At 31.6% G+C, this 16,607-nt stretch overlaps 1 protein-coding gene across 1 annotated transcript in view; it reads right to left on the bottom strand.

Annotated features, from left to right (window-relative positions):
- Positions 1–16,607, bottom strand: part of LOC145306694 (serine/threonine-protein kinase pim-3-like) — a 49,438-nt gene that overhangs the window by 18,784 nt on the left and 14,047 nt on the right. Inside the window, exons 2-3 of the mRNA XM_080148997.1 lie at positions 14,675–14,723; positions 10,669–10,788 (exon numbers count right to left, since the gene is read on the bottom strand). Of these exons, the coding sequence (XP_080005123.1) occupies positions 10,669–10,788; positions 14,675–14,713 (159 nt within the window). The 5' untranslated portion in view covers positions 14,714–14,723. The remainder of the gene's footprint in view (positions 1–10,668; positions 10,789–14,674; positions 14,724–16,607) is intronic.

The following is a 16,607-nucleotide window of genomic DNA, read 5'->3' as shown; positions in this document are numbered from 1 at the left end:
GAACTTTACTATATGGGGGAAAAAAAGTTTTTGAAAGTTGTTGAAATAAGAAAAGATTCATTTAGGGGGGTGGGTGGGTGGTATGATTTTTTTTCCAGGCGATTGCCCTACCCCAATCAAAATAGCCTAAAACCTGTACTCGTACAAAAAGACAAATATTTTTCTTTTCTTCCAAGAAATACGCAATTTGACTAACTATTCTAAAAATTGAATTACACCAAATCATTTTATGTCAGGGTCAGCAGACAAAAAGATAAATAGATAGAGAAAAATAGATAGAAAACAAGGATGACAACTTCCATAAAAGCAAATTTCTGAAACGGTAGGACAAACGAACATCAACAATGAATAACCAGAATATAAATGTATAAAAGTAGAAACAAAATATTAGGTAAAGTTGAAAAACTGTTTAAATAGAGGATTTTGTTTGAGGACATGCTTATATTCTTAAGACTTGTTTATAGAAATTGTTCCCATAAAAATATGCTGTTAAAAAAGTTAAAAATCAAAATTTTAAAATGGACGTGCGGACATTATGGTAATGATTATAGAGTTGATACGCTTTCTAAACCCTACCTAACTACTACAGGTATCACCATGCAAAGTTTGAAATCGAAAGGACACTTCTAACATGCCTAAATTATCGAAAAGAGCAAACCTTTACGGACGGACTGACGTACAGACGGACCGACTCTAATTATAGAAAAGCTTCGATTTTAAAAATAGATTGATAAGATAGGAAGATGGACAGTTAGCGTATAAATAGTTGGAAAAGAGATAGCTATAGATTATAGATAGATATAGAATGTAAATTGAGGAATATTTTTTTATCTTCAATTGACCTATATCAGAACCCTGTTTGTTTACAGACAAAAAAGCAAAGCAGGTGCATATTGAAAAAATCATAATCTTTTTTTAAGTATGGCTTCTAAACCGATTAATATCCTCTGGATGAGACCGGTTCTCAGACATACTGAAAACTCATGTATACCATCGTATTACTTATAATTATAACCAGTTTGTTTGCTGGAACTTTAGCCACACGGGGCTAATAAAACTGGTTTTATCTTATGTTTATCATTTTAATATCCGCAGAAAGATGTTTATAATACGATGCGATGAACATCTTTTTTTACAAATAATATTTATAACAAAATGTATTTATATTGCATTTTATGCAGGTGGACGTATAATATCTATCTATCTATTCACTTTTCAAGGCAGGGAGGGGACAATGGACTGTAAATTACACTGGAAACCCAAAGTTTTATAAATAAGTTCTCTTATTCATTGGCTTAGAATGTTGGGGGTTTTCATTAAATCCTGATAGATTAAGTTTGTTTGTCATCATTGTGTACGTACATAAACTATAGTGTCTTATCCCTTAAGATCTCTATAACTATCCAGTTACTCATCTATCAAAGTAAGCTTTTATTAAACATAAACATAAGTGCATGATTTTCACCTGCCCTTTTTAACCCTTTATTCTTCCACTAAAATTGCATTAATCATTTTCCCTCTCCTTCTTGCTTCTTGTGTTTCCCCCCCCCCCCTTCTCTCTCTCTCTCTCTTTCTCTCTCTCTCTCTCTCTCTCTCTCTCTCTCTCTCTCTCTCTCTCTCTCTCTCTCTCTCTCTCTCTCTCTCTCTCTCTCTCTCTCTCTCTCTCTCTCTCTCTCTCTCTCTCTCTCTCTCTCACTCTCTCTATCTCTCTCTTTCCTAAAACTGCATTTAACATTTTTTGTCTCCCCTCTTTTTTCTTCTCCCTTTGTTTATCTTTGCACCAGTGTCCTCTAGACTATTCGCAAACTTGCAAAAGTCATATTTTTGCAAGGTTAGTCATATGGCACCTCAGAAAAGCGAACTATTTTGCCTCAAACTTTCGCCAATAAAATTAGTAGCAACCTTTCTTGTAAGATAAAAGATAAATTTAAGTTTAGTCCTCATTTATTGGTCAGTACTTTCCATTATTCAAAAGAAATAGATGGGAGGGTATCGTTAATGTTATACAGTGTGTTTTTTTTATGAGAACTTTTTTGAAAGCAATTTTACCCCACTTATAGTTATCAGAATTTAATGATTTATGGCTTATTTTCTTCGTTTTTTAAGGGAAATTATGAAACAACAAAAAAAAATTACAGTTTTTGTTGAAAAAGTACAGTAAAGTTGAAAATTAAAAACTTAGGTGTCAACATATAAAAATGGTTTTAGCGCATTTTTCTTAAAAAAATGGATTTTCTGTAGTCGACTTTGGGGGGCCAGTACTCCCTCCCTGGTTGAGATATGACCTTCAAACTTTGATATGTTCTAGTACATGTCCCTAATAGTATCTGTATACATTTTTAGCTCTATATCTCAACTTTGAAGTGTTAAGCAGCCATTCTTGCAAAAGGTTGATTATTTGAGCATAAGAAAAATGCGCTAAAACCATTTTTAGATGTTGACACCTAAGTTTTTAATTTTCAACTTTACTGTTATAGTAAAATGATCATTTTACAGTTTTATCATTCATTTTCTACGAAATTTCATGATTTTGAAAAAAAATATCTTGCTGTGTACTTTAATAGTTAGGATTTAAAAAGAATTATTGGTAATATGCGTCAAACTATAGACGTTAAAAACGTTAAAACTAAACTCATTACCATACACAGTATGGATTTCAAGGAAAGAATTGGTTGTCTTTTGGTCGTTGCTATACATAAATAATACCCTTGGCAAAGACAAAAATCATAATATTGTCTAAAAAAAAATTTTGCCATTAAAATTTTAACTTTCAAAATCTTTCAAAATCATGACTTTAATGACATTTAAATTTTATTTAATTATCAGCAGTATATACTATAGCTTCTTTCATAAAAGATACTTTTTAGGGCTACACCGTTTTACAAAGCATAACGAACCACTGCACTGCACTGATTCGATTGAGCTAGTTCACATAGTTTCGCGGGGTGGTTTTAGAACATATAAATTATAAGTTTCTTTTAATGGTTTTAGGCTATTTTTCTTCTTAATGGAAAGCTTCTAGATGCTTATGGCGCAGCCGCTAGAAAAAAAATTAACCAAAAAATAAATTTATTTAGTCATAAGTAGAGCTGCTTTATTATTATAGCATTTTGAAAGGGGCAAAGCAGTTGCAAGTTCTAATATAAGTATAAAGTCAAATACACACGTTAGTTAGGGTAAACTGGGGAATACTCACATAAAAAGATGTTTTAGTAAAAATAATTGAATAAAAGCGAAGAAAAAAGTGATTAAAAAGTAGTCGTAAGTGTTTTGACTATTGGTTCTAAAAAATAAGAAATGCATTGGCTTGTCTTATAATAAGTTAAATCTACACAACAAATTAAATGTCTGTCTGCAATAGCAGATAGAAAAAAAATTTGTTGTCAAAAGTATTTGGTAGGCGGACGAAAAAGTTATAAAGTAGCTCTAGTACTTAAAAGCTCCTTCCTATAAAAGGCCAATGTGTGTACTTTTCTAAGCAAAAAGTGAACACTTGCTTTTTTAGTTTTAGTTAGGAAGGGGATTAATATTCTTAAAACAAACAACAAATCAGACGATTGTCTGTTATAGCAGCAGAGAAAATCACATTTCTACCTATAGAAATAGTCAAAATATACAATTAGCTACAAGTTTTTATATCATTCTCTACTTAAATCCTTTACTGTTCCTATCTTTACTTTTAATTTATTAGAATAGGAAAAAATATTTCTTTAAGACTTCAAAACCGATAAATATCCGCTGGATTTGAACCGGTTCCCAACTCTACTGAAAAATCGGATATAGCATCATATTACAGGCAATTTTCTAGGAATATTAAAATAAAAATCATAAATTAATAACTAGTTTTGTTAACCAAGGCTTTTGGTTTAAATTTTCAATTTAATATCCGCGGAAAATGTCTATAAAACGATGCAATAATAACTAATTTTTTGCCATAATGACATTGACTATCGAAAAGGGGAGTAAATAAGGTTGTGCATACACTTCCACATATCATCAAATCAGCATAACATATTGAAACAAAGATAAATACAACAAAAAATTAGCGAAGCCCTAAAAAATCATGGAGAATACAAACGGATAAATAATGTAAAAATGACTTAGATATTCAGGCAAAGAAACGATTGAGACTATGCAAAAATGTCGAAAGAAAATCAAGAAATCTTTGAAATAAAGATTTGGGTCTTTAGAAGCAAGACAAAACAATTTTATGATAGATGCGCATTTGTTACAGGAATTTCAGCTGTATATCTGCAATAGAAGCTGAAAAAATCAAATTTCCACCATAACGTTACGGACTGATGGACGGACAGACAAAGTGAATTATAGAGTGGCATCAGTACACAAGAAATATAATGTTTATGCTGTTAGAAATATCCGCGAATTTTGAAGATTTGATATATTTTTGAGGAACTAAAAGAACACCAAGTATATCAGGGTTAAAATAATGATCATTAGAAACAACAAAATTAAAGCAAAATTAAAGCACGGCGGTCAAAATAGGACGTTTTTTTTACAAGAATAGAGCATAGACGTCCAACATTATTTAAAATATCCCCCTCAAACCCCCTCAATTTTTCCTGCTCAAAAAAGAAAGCTTGAATGTCCTTGGTATAGAGGGATATGTCATGTCTATGAATTAACCTCAACTCCAAATGAAACAGAAAAAGTGATGTCTTAGATGATAAAACACAAGTTTTTGTAAACTCTAAAAACTTCGCTTTAACTGATAGTGTTAACCTTGTTTTAAAACTATTTGTTAAGAGGAAAAAAGCACTTTTTTCAAAATTACTTTTTTTACAACTTTTAAACGGTTTTTTTTTGTCTGTTTTGGATAGAAAGCATGGAACTAAAGGAATTATGATTATAGAGTTGCTACGCTTTCTAAATCGTACCTAACTACTTCACGAATTATAATGCAAAGTTTGAAATTAATAGGAGAGTTCTAAAATGCCTAAATTAACGCAGAAGCTATCCGTTACGGACAGACGGACAGTCCCTAATTATAAAGAAGCTTCGCTTTTTACAATACTAGAATAGTTATTTCTTTTATCGTATTATAACCGCTTTCCGCGGATATAGAATGTACAACTATAAGATTAAAACCAGTTTTTTTAGACCCGCGGTGCCGAAGACACGGGTTAAAAAAACTAGTTTTAATCTTATGATTGTACATTTATATATTCGTAGAAAGCTGGATATAATACGATGCTAGACATAGTTTTTTCATATGGATGAGAACCGGTTCCTATCCACCGGATTCGAATGAATATGAGAAATCTTATTATTCCGTTGCATCAAAGTTGCATTAAAATGTTCTGACATTTTGGTTTTACCCAAAGGGCAGCTTTACGACGTGAATTGTAAAATTTACAACATGAATAGTATAAACTTAAGTTTTATAATGTTCATACTATTCTATCATGACTAAAGCTTTGCTTTCTTAACAGATTAAGAGATCAATAGCAAGGGTCTAAAGGGATAAGAGAGTGGCCGATAATTTGATGTACAGTACATCCTCCATAATGATACACAAAGTTATCCTTCTGTAAATTACATTTAGTGGTTGAAACGTTTAGACACTTTACTTAGGGAACCAACCAACCAAAGTTCAATAAAAGTCTCCAAATTTTGTCAGCCAACGAATAAGAAAACGTCTTTATAAAACTATGGGGGCAAGTGTAATAAACAGACCAATGTCCCCTCCCTCCCTGGATCAATAGACAAGCCCTGTCTGTACGCAAAGTGTACAAAAGATACACAGACAGACAGACAGACAGACAGACAGACAGACAGATGGAAAGACAAGCCTAAACCCTACCCACCATTATTATACAACTTTTATAAAACTTTTATTTTCAAGTTTTTCCTTCTTGTGTATTAAAATTTAATTTCTGAAAATTGTTACCAGCATTTTCCCTTAAACTAAAATTGGACCATTGTCTAAATTCGTGAGAAAATGCTATTTTACTTTTATTAATACCTCTGGGAATGGTTGATAACAACTCAGGGGCAGACTTTTATTTTATAACATCCAAATTATTACACAAGACACACACCCTTTAATTACACGACCTTTGTGCCTGTAAGTTCTAACGGTGCATGGTAATGAGTTGTGTCTGTTTTGGGCCAAGGCATTCCCCCATGCTTACCATTTTTGTAGCATATCTGACATTGGAACAGTAGGTACAATTTTTAATGTCTTTAGTTATGACACGGTTTTGGTCGAGATTTGAACTAATTACCATCCAAACGACAAGTGGATGCTAAAATTACTAGTTTTTATTTATTGTTGGGTTGGGTTAAAAGAGCCGTTTAATGGATAGTGACCCGCAGGGATAGGTCCACATAGTTATACAGCTCCCCTTAGGAGTGAGAAACATTTTAAATATTACAAATAAGAAGGGAGGGGGGGGGGGGGGTCTGTGGTTCACTTGTCAGCTAAAATGATTTTATTATGCCATTTTACGGTGAACTGAAATTAGTTTCCGAATGTGAACACATTTTCCTAGGTGTTTCCCAATTCTATCTCAATATTTGCTACTAGCTAAAAAACCTTCAAACTTCCAAAAAAAAAATCAAAATTTGAAAAATTAAAACTTTGAATGTATAATGTATAAATCGTTAATACATTCAAATTTTGATTTTTTTTTTGAAGTTTGAAGGTTTTTTAGCTAGTAGCAAATATTGAGATAGGATTGGGAAACACCTAGAAAAATGTGTTCACATTCGGAAACTAATTTCAGTTCACCCATTTTACTGTCTAGTTATTCGACAACTAACAAGGATGACAATATTTAAAGCAGCATAATATTCATGTCATTTTGCCAGTGGGTGAAAAGCTTATTGATGAAATTAACAATTTTTCTATAATTTATTCATCTATCTATCTATCCTATAACATAAACTAGCGGCTTCGCCCCTAGCCTCTAGGGGCTTTGCCCCAAGAGATGATAAAAAAAAGTTAAGGTGAAATTCATAAAAAAAAATAAGAAGGACCAAGGAAATCTCCTACAAAAAAAAGACCAAGGATATCTCCTACAAAAAAAAAAAATTGGGGGAGGCTGGATTTTTAGTTTTTGGGGGGGTTGGGGGTGACCCACCCCCCAGGAAAATAGCTTAAAACTATCACAGGACCAGCAGGTATAATCCCTGAAAAGTAGAGCCTAATCAGTTCAGCGGTTACTGAGATCTTAGGCTTCAGACGGACAGACAGACATCGTTCTACTTTGTAATTTAGATAAGTTTTTTTGTCTGTAGCTTAAGATTTGGGTATATACTAAACCGGTTGAGTTCTCCCTTTGAGTGTACCGTGAATGTTTTAGGTTGTTTAGATTTCAGTTTTAGGTGGGTTTTAGGCTATTTATCAACACTTTCCTATCCCTTTAATTACAAAGCTCTTCAAGATGGTAGGGACGCTGCAACTAGTATACTATATTAATTATATTTGTTTTGTTTATAACTTTTTTTGAGGGGAGAGGCATATTTCCTTTTTAAGGGGGTTAAGGTTTCCCAACCCCTAGAAAATAGTTAAAAAACACCTCAGGACCAGTATCTATATTATCTGAAGAGTAGAAACCAATTGGTTTAGCAGTTACCGAGATCTTAAGCTTCAGACAGACGGACAGACATTGTTTTACTTTGTATTATAGATAAATGTCAACGTATCTACTTACTCTAAAACTGCAAGTTGTTATTATTTACATTTTGAATTTTAAAATCAATTTGATGGCTTTAAACAAAGAAATTATCTTATACATAATTGTTTTATGCAGTTGTTCTAAAATAATACTTGTTAGTTCGGGAGGTGATATTCTTTAAGAAAATAGCTTAAATCCATTACAATTTACCAATTACTAAATACCAAGTGAATAAAAGTCTGCTGTAGCTTAAAAAAACAAGGATGAAAACAACCATAAAAGCGAAGCTCTAAAATTGAAGGAAAAACGAACATTAACACTTGTAGAGTGTCAGAACTGAATAAACAGATCATTGTTGCATAAGTATAAACAAATTTGTAAGTAAATATCTTGCAAAACTGCATAAATACATAATATTGTTTAAGGACATACTTACATTTTTAGGACTTGATTATAGAGATGCTTCGCTTATAAAATTGTACCATGTTTTATAGGAATCTGTATTCCAAAAATCCGATGCGTCGGATAATTCTAACATAAAAAAATTAGATGTCAAAAAAGTAAAAAATCAACATGTTTAAAATGGACATACGGACATTTTGGTAATGACTATAGAGTTGCTACACTTTCTAAATAATGCCTAGCTACTACAGAAATCACCATGCAAAGTTTGAAATCGATAGGATAATTCTAACATGTCTAAATTAACGAAAAGAGGTAACCGTGACGGACTGACGGTCTTTTGAAAAAACAACTACGCCTTTGTAAATAGTACGCCTTTTTTAAACAACATACAATTATCATTTTTCTAAAAAAAAAACAGCCATTACAATTCGCCAGACATTTTTATAGCTCAAATTTTAACAATTTTTTACAATTTGAGATATAATAACGTTTGTTTGTTTTATGCTTTTACGCGCAGCTACTCTGTATCTAGCTTAGGTCTGTACGACCAACGTCACTTTTTCGTTTATTGGCGGATTTTGAATAAATTTTTAGCATACGATATAATCTCACCTAAATGTCATTTTCTGTGATTTATTGATAATAACTGGCAGTTATTTCATGTAGAAGTCAAAAATGTTGTGACAATCGAAGAAAAAAGTTTTATTATTATGCTTTTTAAGTTTAAACATTAAAATTTATGTTATTACTCATAATTAGTAAGTATTGTTAGTTTCATTTATGAAAAAAATGCAAGTTGGCTTTTAATGCAAAATTTGTTCTGTATATCTTCATATCCCCCACTTGTTTTGCTTTAAGACAATTATGTTTTAATGTATCTATCTAACTATCTATTTCATGTCTTCCTATCAATCTATCCTCTACCTATTGCTACCTCTATCTATATTTATCTATCTAATAAAAATTTTACTTGCTTTTAGTTTAAACTTTTCAAACAACTAAAATCCAAGGTCAAATTTTAAGAAGAAAAAAACTTAAAACAACTGCATAATTATAAGGAAAAAAGGTTAAAAAATAATGAAAGCTTTGTTTTACTTTAATTATGAGATAAACATTCAAATAAGATAGATAGTTAGAAAGTTAGATAGATAGATAAGATACCTAGATGAGATATGTAGATAGTTAGTTAGAAAGTAAGATTTTGTGCCCTTGAAGTAATTTTCCCACAACATACATTTAGCATAGCAACTCTACACACACACACTGACTCATGCACACACACACACACACACACTGACTATTCTGTCCTTGAAGTTAACTATATTACCCACACACACACACATACACACAAATGCATTTTAGCAACAATCCACAAGACTTAAATTTGCACTCACACATACACACACTCACGCACTCACACATACACTTACACACAATTTCACACACACACAAGAATTGCACATGCACAATAAGTTTGCAGAAATATAGAGTGATCCAAAAAAAAAATTGTGCATTAATTTCTAAAACATTTCATTTAATACAAAATATCTTAAAATTGATTGGTTATGTAAATTCAAATCTATGAATAATTTAAGTTTTTACAGTAAATGATATATCTGTTTATCTCTTTTTAATGCCGAATTTGGAAAATTTAAGAGGAAAAAATATAAATTTCTATTTCTCCAAAGAGTCATTTCTAAAACATTTTGATAGAGGCAGGGATCTTAAGGGTTAAAAAGGGTTAAAAAGTCTAGGCTCTGCAAATTTAACAAATATACAGGGAGTAAGGGAGGGGACAATGGGCAATTAATTCAATTTTAGAGTTTTCGCTGAAAAGCAATGAAAACCAGATTTATCTAGAAAATTTGACCAAAATTGTAAAGGGATCATGGTAATATGATTTAGAACAAAATCAGTTCTAAGAAAAAAATAATTTACTTGAAAATTAAATTACCAATACATCACAATGTAGTAAACATTCTGTAATTAATCACTAGAAAAATGTCTTCTCCCTCCCTAGTTAAATTCTACTGAACACAAATATTTATTTTTCTAAGTCACCCTGTACTCCTCATATGTTTGAAAGTACGAACCATCCCTACACTCATAAGGCACATAGTAACCATATAGTTACTAGGGGAAGATGCATTTATATAGATTAAATAGATAGATGGATAGATAAATTGATGGATTAGCCATATAGTCATATATAATAGGATAGAAAGATGGATAAATGGATAGAAAGAAATTAGAAAAATAGATAGGGGATAGGATAGTAACTAATAGTTCCTAGGGGAAGATGCATTTCCATAGATTGGATGGATAGAAAGATGGAAAAATAGATAGCAAAATAGATAAAAACATTGATATCAAATATATAGTTACTATGAGAAGATGCATTTACTATGGATAAATGATGGATAGAAAGATGGATAAATTGATTGGAAAATAGATAGATAAATTGATAGAAAGAAAGATGGATGAATAGAGAAATGGATGGATATTAACTATATAAATATAAATGGATAATAACCAACTTATTTCATAACAATAAAACAACAGACATAGCGACACATATGACTTGAAGAGTAGCTTTGCTATAAAAAAATAACAAAAAACTTACATATCCCCACTCCTTGATCTTGAGCATGGCGACATGCTTGATGGCAACCTTGGCTCCATCTCTGGTCCTGATGCCAGCATACACAGTCCCGAATCCACCCTTCCCAAGCACCTGGCCAACCTAGATAGATAATAACAATTAATACATTCACAGATTTTTACAATAAAATTTAGAGGATTTTTATAAAGATTGAAATTTAAAGAAATAAACATAGATGTATACATAGATAGATAGATAAGTAGATAGATAGATAGATAGATAGATAGATAGATAGATAGATAGATAGATAGATAGATAGATAGATAGATAGATAGATAGATAGATAGATAGATAGATAGATAGATAGATAGATAGATAGATAGATAGATAGATAGATAGATAGATAGATAGATAGATAGATAGATAGATAGATAGATAGATAGATAGATAGATAGATAGATAGATAGATAGATAGATAGATAGATAGATAGATAGATAGATAGATAGATAGATAGATAGATAGATAGATAGATAGATAGATAGATAGATAGATAGATAGATAGATAGATAGATAGATAGATAGATAGATAGATAGATAGATAGATAGATAGATAGATAGATATATAGATAGATAGATAGATAGATAGATAGATAGATAGATAGATAGATAGATAGATAGATAGATAGATAGATAGATAGATAGATAGATAGATAGATAGATAGATAGATAGATAGATAGATAGATAGATAGATAGATAGATAGATATATAGATAGATAGATAGATAAATAGATAGATAGATAGATAGATAGATAGATAGATAAATAGATAAATAGATAAATAGATAGATAGATAGATAGATAGATAGATAGATAGATAGATAGATAGATAGATAGATAGATAGATAGATAGATAGATAGGTAGTAAAATAATAAATTTTAAGTTACATATTTCTAAACTTTATAGAACAGATAGAGCATATTTATAAATTTTTGAAGATAACTTTAATAATTTTAACCTTTGTTATATCATTATCAAATCACATCTTATATAATTTATTTTGTTATGAAAATGGATAATTAAATCATAACAGCCAGACGAGTGACGTGACAACATAATAAATAACAAATAGTATAATTTAGGGTATGGCATTTGAAATCACTGGTTATATAGATTCAAAAAAAGCTACTAGATATATATTAGTTTAACTTTAGATCATAGAGAAAAAAATAAAAGAGAGGAATCGAAGCAACTAGAAGACGAAAATAGGCAGTGGGCCTAGAGGCCTACTCAGCGCTGTTGCCGCGCTAAAATTTATTGCTATTCCACTACTTTTCAAATGGGAGGATTAAAAATTATTAAAAAAAATTTTTTTTACTTTTTACTATTTCTATATTTAGGGCAAGAATATTAGATTAGATATTTTCCTTTTAATGTTTTAATTAAAAATTACATAGAATTTTATTTTTATTTAAAAAAATTTGTTCATAAAAGATGAATCCTTCTATTTCTAAAAAGGGGAAAATTTTTTTCATTATGAACATTCAGCTGATTCTGACCACCCATGGCTGTTTGCTAAATATCGCTTTTCTTTTTATTCACATTATTATTTATGATTGACTTACAAAAAGCCCTGGGCGGCTTTTGATTTTCGTCTGCTTCTAAATTTAGGGATGGGGAAGTAGTATTTTACCATGAAAAAGGGGGAGTATTCATCCTCTTATCCTTTTTCCTTATGCTTTAGATATACATAGCCTCCCTCCCCCTCTTGCTAAATTCATAGGAGAGTGTATACCATCATTTTACCCCTCTAAAAAATATATATTCAAATTTACTTACAACTTTTTAGGCTTTTTGGATTTGCAAAAAATCTTCCTCAGTAAGACTAGTTGGTGCATTAAAATAAAATAATAGAGGGGGCACGAGTTATTTGTAACTCCACCCACGGGGTGGGGACCCTGTGCCGACTTTCAATTTGGTTTTTACATGTCAGCCAATAGCGTCGGAAATATAAACACAATTAAGTCGCTACCATATTAGCGAAAGCGATTTGGCATTAGACAAAAAGGTCCTACCACTTGAGCCAGGTAGTTGTCTGGGGTATACATCTACATATAATTGTTGGTACAATTTATGTCATATTATTCTATACGATTACAAACCCCCAAAAATGCCCACTGTACAAAATAATCAATTTATACACAGGAAGGCCAATATTTGTTATATCATTAGATATAAATCTTCCTTTTCTATAAATTTTTCCTTAATCAGTTGAGAATGCGAAACCAGAGCCTGATCTTTAAATCGTTTTTATGGTGCGCTGAATCGGGGCGATTCAGAGGTGAACTGTAGGTGCGCTGGTGGTAAGCCACAACACACCTGATTTTTAAAAGATTTCCGGCGCGGTGTTGTTAAATTGCTTGCGCACTCACTAAAATATCGATCCGCGCCAGTACAACTTTATTACTTAAGCAGTGTCAGTAAGGTATTTTATATAAAATGCCGTGTCAGTATGGTATTTTATATAAAACATTAATATATAATTTATTTTAAAAATAACTATAAAAATGTTTTCACGATAGTTTTGCAATAAAATATTAAAGTAATTAAAAAAAATATTTATTTATTAAATAAATCACCCCAATTTGGTTCGGCAATGCCACTCGGTGAGTGGCATTGCCGCGCCGGTACCGCGCCACTAGGCGCGCCAAATCGCCCATGCAAATTCGATTTAAAGATATTTAATAATTTGATGGTGCGCTGAATGAATCGCCCCGGTTTAAATCACCTATAAACGATTTAAAGATCAAGCTCAGATGTTACTGTGTAGAAAATCAAGGATTTGGCCTATAAAGCAGATACTAATAGCAAGGGCGTCCAAGCTTTTTTATTTTGGGGAGTGGGAATTGAAAACTAAAATTAAGAGGGTGCCTAGAGCACCCCTAACTTCATTTGGTTGGGGGGTAATCTTGAGGCAAGGACGTCCAAGTTTTTTTTTTTTTGGGGGGGGGTGTAATCACCTCTTTACCCTCCTTCCTTGGACGCCCCTGACTAATTGACAAGAAAAATTAAAAATAATTAATGAATTTTAAATGCATATTTTATATAACTGACGATATACATTATAATATAGTAAATCACTATCCAAATAGAATTACAGAAAGACCGGCAGATGAACATTTAAACCATGTTTCTACCGACCAAGACTTGGTTTAGCCCCCCCAACTGTGAATCAATAATTGATTAGGTAACAGAAAATTAATTTAACAACCAGGAAAATTTCTTCGTTTATTAATATTTAGATAGATAAATGTACACATTGAAAATTTTGTATATTTTAATCATGTAATATTGGTTTTAATTCCTAATTTTTACTCCGACCGCTTATAAGTCATACTAAAAATCATGTTTCGCATCATAATTTATACAATTTTTCACGAATCATAAAATTAATACAAGTTTAGTTGATTGGGATCTTTAGAATTATTCTTATATTTATTATCCGCGGAAAGCTGTCTATAATACGATGTGATAATAGTTATTTCTTTCATCGTATTATGAACAATTTTCCGCAGATATAGAATGTACAATTATAAGATTAAAACCAGTTTTTTATCCCCGATGTGCCGAAGGCACGGGCTAAAAAACTGGTTTTAATCTTATGATTGTACATTTTTATATTTGTAGAAAGCTGTATATAGTACGATGCTAGACATAGTTTTTTTCCTATAGATGAGAACCGGTTCCTATCCACCGGATTCGAATGAATACAAGAATAGTTATTTCTCGTATCGTATTATAAACGGCTTTCCGCGGATATAGAATGTACAATTATAAGATTAAAACTAGTTTTTTTAGCCCCGAGATGCCGAAGGCACGGGCTAAAAAAACTAGTTTTAATCTTATGATTGTACATTTCTATATTCGTAGAAAACTGGATATGATACGATGCGAGACATAGTTTTTTCGTATGGATGAGAACGGGTTCCTATCCACCGGATTCGAATGAATACGAGAAATAGCATTACCTTATATTGTTTTTCAAAGGAAGGCGTCTCCTCATTCATGGTACCAAACCTGAAATAAAAAAAATATTAATTTACCTGGGGAAATTGCTTTCAATTTTTAAACCCTGAAACTAGATCAGATTTGACCTAACCTAATCTATACAGTTAATGGCTATTTTGTGAAGTTTATCAATTATAATCTATAGATATAAAGACCGCCCTTCGTAACATCTGAAGTCCCTGTAAAAGGGGAATGAGAAACAAATAAAAAAATCCGAGCGGAGACATATGTAAAGCTATCCTTAAATGGAGAACTTATCCATTGCTTAGCGAGATTGTAACAGCCATACAAAGAAACCGGTTTAAACCTTACTACTTTACGGATATATTTTACAGAGTTTATATGTTTTTTTGTTTTTATATAATTTATTTCGAGTTAAACATGAAACAAACTATGAATTTATGTATTTTTAAATGTTTATAATAGATAAATTACGAATCAAGGAATATAAATCATGTACATTTGAAGTATGAGATATTATTTTTTTTGTTTTAATAGAAACTCAAGAAAATCATTTAGAAAGATAGAAAATTTTTGGATAGATAGATAGATAAAATAAGAAACATAGAGATTGATAGATAAACGGATATATTACATTTTTTCTCTCGCTTTTTTTACTTGTCATAAAAGCGGATTAATCAGCAAAAACAATTAACCTAAATAACTACAAGGTGTCCTTACGATGTGTCAAAATCAAGATTAAAAATTTTAGCAATATCTTAAAGTTTAAAAAGTTAACTCTCTCTATGCTTTTCTATAATTAGGGTAGGTCCGTGCGTTCGTAACGGTTAGCTCTTTTCGTCACTTGTTTAAATTGTCTTATCGATTTCAGTGACAATTTTGTACGATTTATGAAGCGTAGCAACTCTAACAGAAAGTCCATACGTCCATTTTAAACATACTGATTTTTAGCTTTTTGTCAACAAATTTTGTTTGATATCATTATCCTATTCATCTGATTTTTGTAATAATGATTCCTAGGACAATAAAGTACAATATTATAAAATCTCAATAATAAAGTACAAAAATTTAGATATGTCCTTAAACTGTATTCTGTGTTTAAGCAATTTTTATCAAATTTACATGCAAGTTTGTTTAGACTTACAAATTAATGTTCTGCTTATTAAGTTCTGAAACTCTACAAGTGATATTCCTTCTGTTTTTTGTTCTTCGCTTTCATGGATGTTAAAATCCTTTGCATAAACATAATATCTGTTTGTAAATTTCATTAACACCCTTATTCTTCTTTTTTGTGTAGCTTTTTATCCAAACATGAATTAAATCAGGAATTTAAAGGGATAAGACAACGGCCGTTAAATGAATGTACATCCCCAATGATTATACACAATTTTTCCCCTCTGTAGATTACAATTAGTGGTTGAAACGTATGGACAGTCAACTTAAGGTACCAAGCGATCAAAATTTAATAATAGTCCCCAAAGTTGTTGAGCCAACGAATAAGAAAACATTATTATAAAAACTTTGGGAACTATTGTTCTAAACAGCCCAATGTCCCTTTCCTCCCTGTAATTAAATACATATTTCTTGTTGTAATTAATACTAGTGGCAGAGCCTCTATTTTATAGGGACTTTATTAGGGTAGGTATAGTGAAAAATAATCGAAAATAATCGGTGCTTTCCCACAAAGTGCCTGTCAAGCCAAGCCCTCCCCGTTCCCCCTTAAATTCAATATTAAGGAGTGGTTAGTTATTTTTCCTATGCATAACCCCTGCGTGGCCTATCCCTGCGGTGCCCTAACCCTGTGTGGCCTATCGCTGCGGTGCCCTAACCCTGCGTGGTCTATCCCTGCGGTGCCCTAACCCTACGTGGCCTATCGCTGCGGTGCCCTAACCCTGCGTGGTCTATCCCTGCGGTGCCCTAACCCTGCGGTGC

This window comes from Acartia tonsa, chromosome 14 (assembly GCF_053477335.1).
Source record: "Acartia tonsa isolate MP-2025a chromosome 14, ASM5347733v1, whole genome shotgun sequence".
NCBI lineage: Eukaryota > Metazoa > Arthropoda > Copepoda > Calanoida > Acartiidae > Acartia > Acartia tonsa.
Note: the sequence above shows the minus strand (reverse complement) of the source record. Positions and strands in the feature narration are given on the sequence as shown.